Genomic DNA, 2,382 nt, shown 5'->3' with positions numbered 1-2,382 from the left:
GGGGGGGGTGGGGTTAAGTGCTTAGGCTGGTTTTAGAAGCAGCTTAGACCTAAATGTAAGTATAACAGCTCTCCTTTACCTCTGACCTTTCTGTCTGTCTTCCCTCAGGAATAAGATCGCTCTGGACGGGACCCAGACGCTGTTCCTCCTGGTGGCAGAGCGGAGCATGTCCTGCATGTCCTCCAGCATGGGGGACATCTACTCCCGCTTCAGAGACGCTGACGGCTTCCTGTACATCACCTACGCCTCCCAGGAGGCGTTCGGAGCGCCTCGGTCAGCAGACGAGCCGCCTCACTGAGCCAGATTTTAACCGAATGAACTGAAATCAGAAAGGGACTCACTGAGCCAAATGAGACACATTTTTAAAATCCAGCACTGCTGCTCCAAACTTCACATCTGCCTACCTCAATAAACTCCTCCGGACTTTCAAAGACTTCGTCTCAAACTTCGTTGACATTAGAGGACAACGTGACGAAGACTCCAAACAAAACCTACATAATGTAGACAAACATTTTGTTTTTAATTGAAATATCTCCCTTGCATTTTTTATTTTTTTTTTTACCTGTGTTCAAATTATATAAAATTATTGTACTTTGTAATGTTCTTTCTGTTGAAAGCTTTGAAATGTGTGTTCTTGCATTTTCCACATTGTTGCAAAGTCAGCTCATTATGAATCCATCTAAAGCCACCAAACTGTCTCCCGTCTGAGCACTTATTTCTTCTTTATTTAAAAAATATACTTCCTCAGCTTCCCTCAAAGAATGTGAATCCCAGGCTCATTATTAAACACAGTAGCGCTTTTAGGTGTCTGTTTGTGCTGTTCTGATGCGTTCTGGGTCCAAAGCACCAAAAATATATTCCTATTTCATCCTACTGACTGTGTGTCTTGTTGTTTTGTGTCCTCACTGCCACATTTGTTGCTGGGTTTGTTGAATTTGACATGACACCTGATTTTGTAGCTGTGTTTGTTTCAGGCTTCAGCAGGTTGACTTCATTCAGGTTCACCGCATTTATCCTTAGAAGAGAGAAAATCAAGTTGGTGGTTAACGTCACTCCAGCAGCTTCAGTCCCTAAGCATTAAATAAAAAGCAATAAATGACCCTAAATAAACCACAGAGCAACAGCAAAATTAATTTATATATACAGCTCTGGAAAAGATTTAAGAGACCACTTAAACTTATCAGTTTCTCTGCTTTATTTTTTATATATGTGTGTTTGGGTAAAATGAACATTGTTCTTTTATTCTGTGAACTACTGACAGCATGTCTACAAAACTCCAAACAAAAATCTTGTATTTATTTGCAGAAAATGAGACAGTCAAAATGACAAAAAAAAAAGATGCTTTCAGACCTCAAATAATACAAAGAAAACAAGTTCATATTAATTTAGAAACAACAATATGAATGTTTTAACTCATAGAGTTCAGACATCAATGTTTGGTGGAAGAACCAGAAGGGTTTTCAATGGGGTTCAGTGCAGTGGGCTCTTCATTTTTTACAGAGTTGTTTATATATTTTTCAGAGAAAGGCTTGTTTTTACAACCATTACATAAGAAAAGAATATGTGATCTGTTCTGACATGAAATCAAAGTGTTTGGAAGCAACTCATGTATCTCCTCAGTCCCCAAACAAATAGTGGTATGAAAAGACTGACGAGCCACTGTAATAAATATTTATTAGAGTAAAACTTTTTCAGTTTTAATATGTGATCCAATGACTAAAATACGTGATTAATCGCTGAATTTCACTGTTATTTCTCATTTTAGATGTTCTATTTAAACCAGTAATTTAGCTAGAAACTTTGAGTTCCCCAAGAGAAGCTATGAAAAAAAAAAACCTGATCAGAGCCTCAAGCATAAAAAACAAACAGACATGATCATTAATCATCCGGTACTAAATTCAGCACAGTTGCCATGGGCGACGCGCATTAATGAGATGATCGGTTCTCACACACTCAGGTGCTTCATTCCTCACCTGGCTCTGAGGAGCGGCGCTCCCACCGCATGATTCTGTTACATAAGGCCGACCCAGTCCCCCCCCCATGGCTGGGGTCAGTGGGACAGAGGGGCGTGGACGACGCTAAGTCGAGCCAGAGGACGGAGACACGCTGAGTGACAGGAGTGTAGATGGCAGGCAGCACAGAGAGAAGCGCTCCGTGAACAGGAAGGGGAGACTGTGTGTGTTGCTCCGATGGAAGACGGCAGGAAAAAGGAAACACTGTAAATATACTGATATACTGTAGCGTAATGCGAACACACGATGGACAGAAAAAAACACACACAGAAGTGGAGTCGTGCTGCCCGTCATTTCACACTCCAGTGTCCATTCCAGCAGCTTCCTGCCAGAGCATTAACCTGAACACCAAGACCTGAGGAGCTTTATT

The 2,382-nt window shown here is 41.2% G+C and overlaps 2 protein-coding genes across 2 annotated transcripts in view; one reads left to right on the top strand and one right to left on the bottom strand.

The window, feature by feature from the left end:
* The window catches only part of LOC103471420 (flocculation protein FLO11), a 17,590-nt gene extending 17,388 nt beyond the window's left edge, over positions 1-202 (bottom strand). Inside the window, exon 1 of the mRNA XM_008420409.1 lies at positions 87-202. The gene's annotated coding sequence lies outside the window, so the exon portion shown is untranslated. The remainder of the gene's footprint in view (positions 1-86) is intronic.
* map1lc3cl (microtubule-associated protein 1 light chain 3 gamma, like) overlaps positions 1-1,060 on the top strand; it is a 3,989-nt gene extending 2,929 nt beyond the window's left edge. Inside the window, exon 5 of the mRNA XM_008420407.2 lies at positions 109-1,060. Within this exon, the coding sequence (XP_008418629.1) occupies positions 109-298 (190 nt within the window). The 3' untranslated portion in view covers positions 299-1,060. The remainder of the gene's footprint in view (positions 1-108) is intronic.
* The last annotated feature ends 1,322 nt before the right edge of the window (positions 1,061-2,382 follow it).

Source organism: Poecilia reticulata, linkage group LG10 (assembly GCF_000633615.1).
Source record: "Poecilia reticulata strain Guanapo linkage group LG10, Guppy_female_1.0+MT, whole genome shotgun sequence".
Classification (NCBI taxonomy): domain Eukaryota; kingdom Metazoa; phylum Chordata; class Actinopteri; order Cyprinodontiformes; family Poeciliidae; genus Poecilia; species Poecilia reticulata.
Note: the sequence above shows the minus strand (reverse complement) of the source record. Positions and strands in the feature narration are given on the sequence as shown.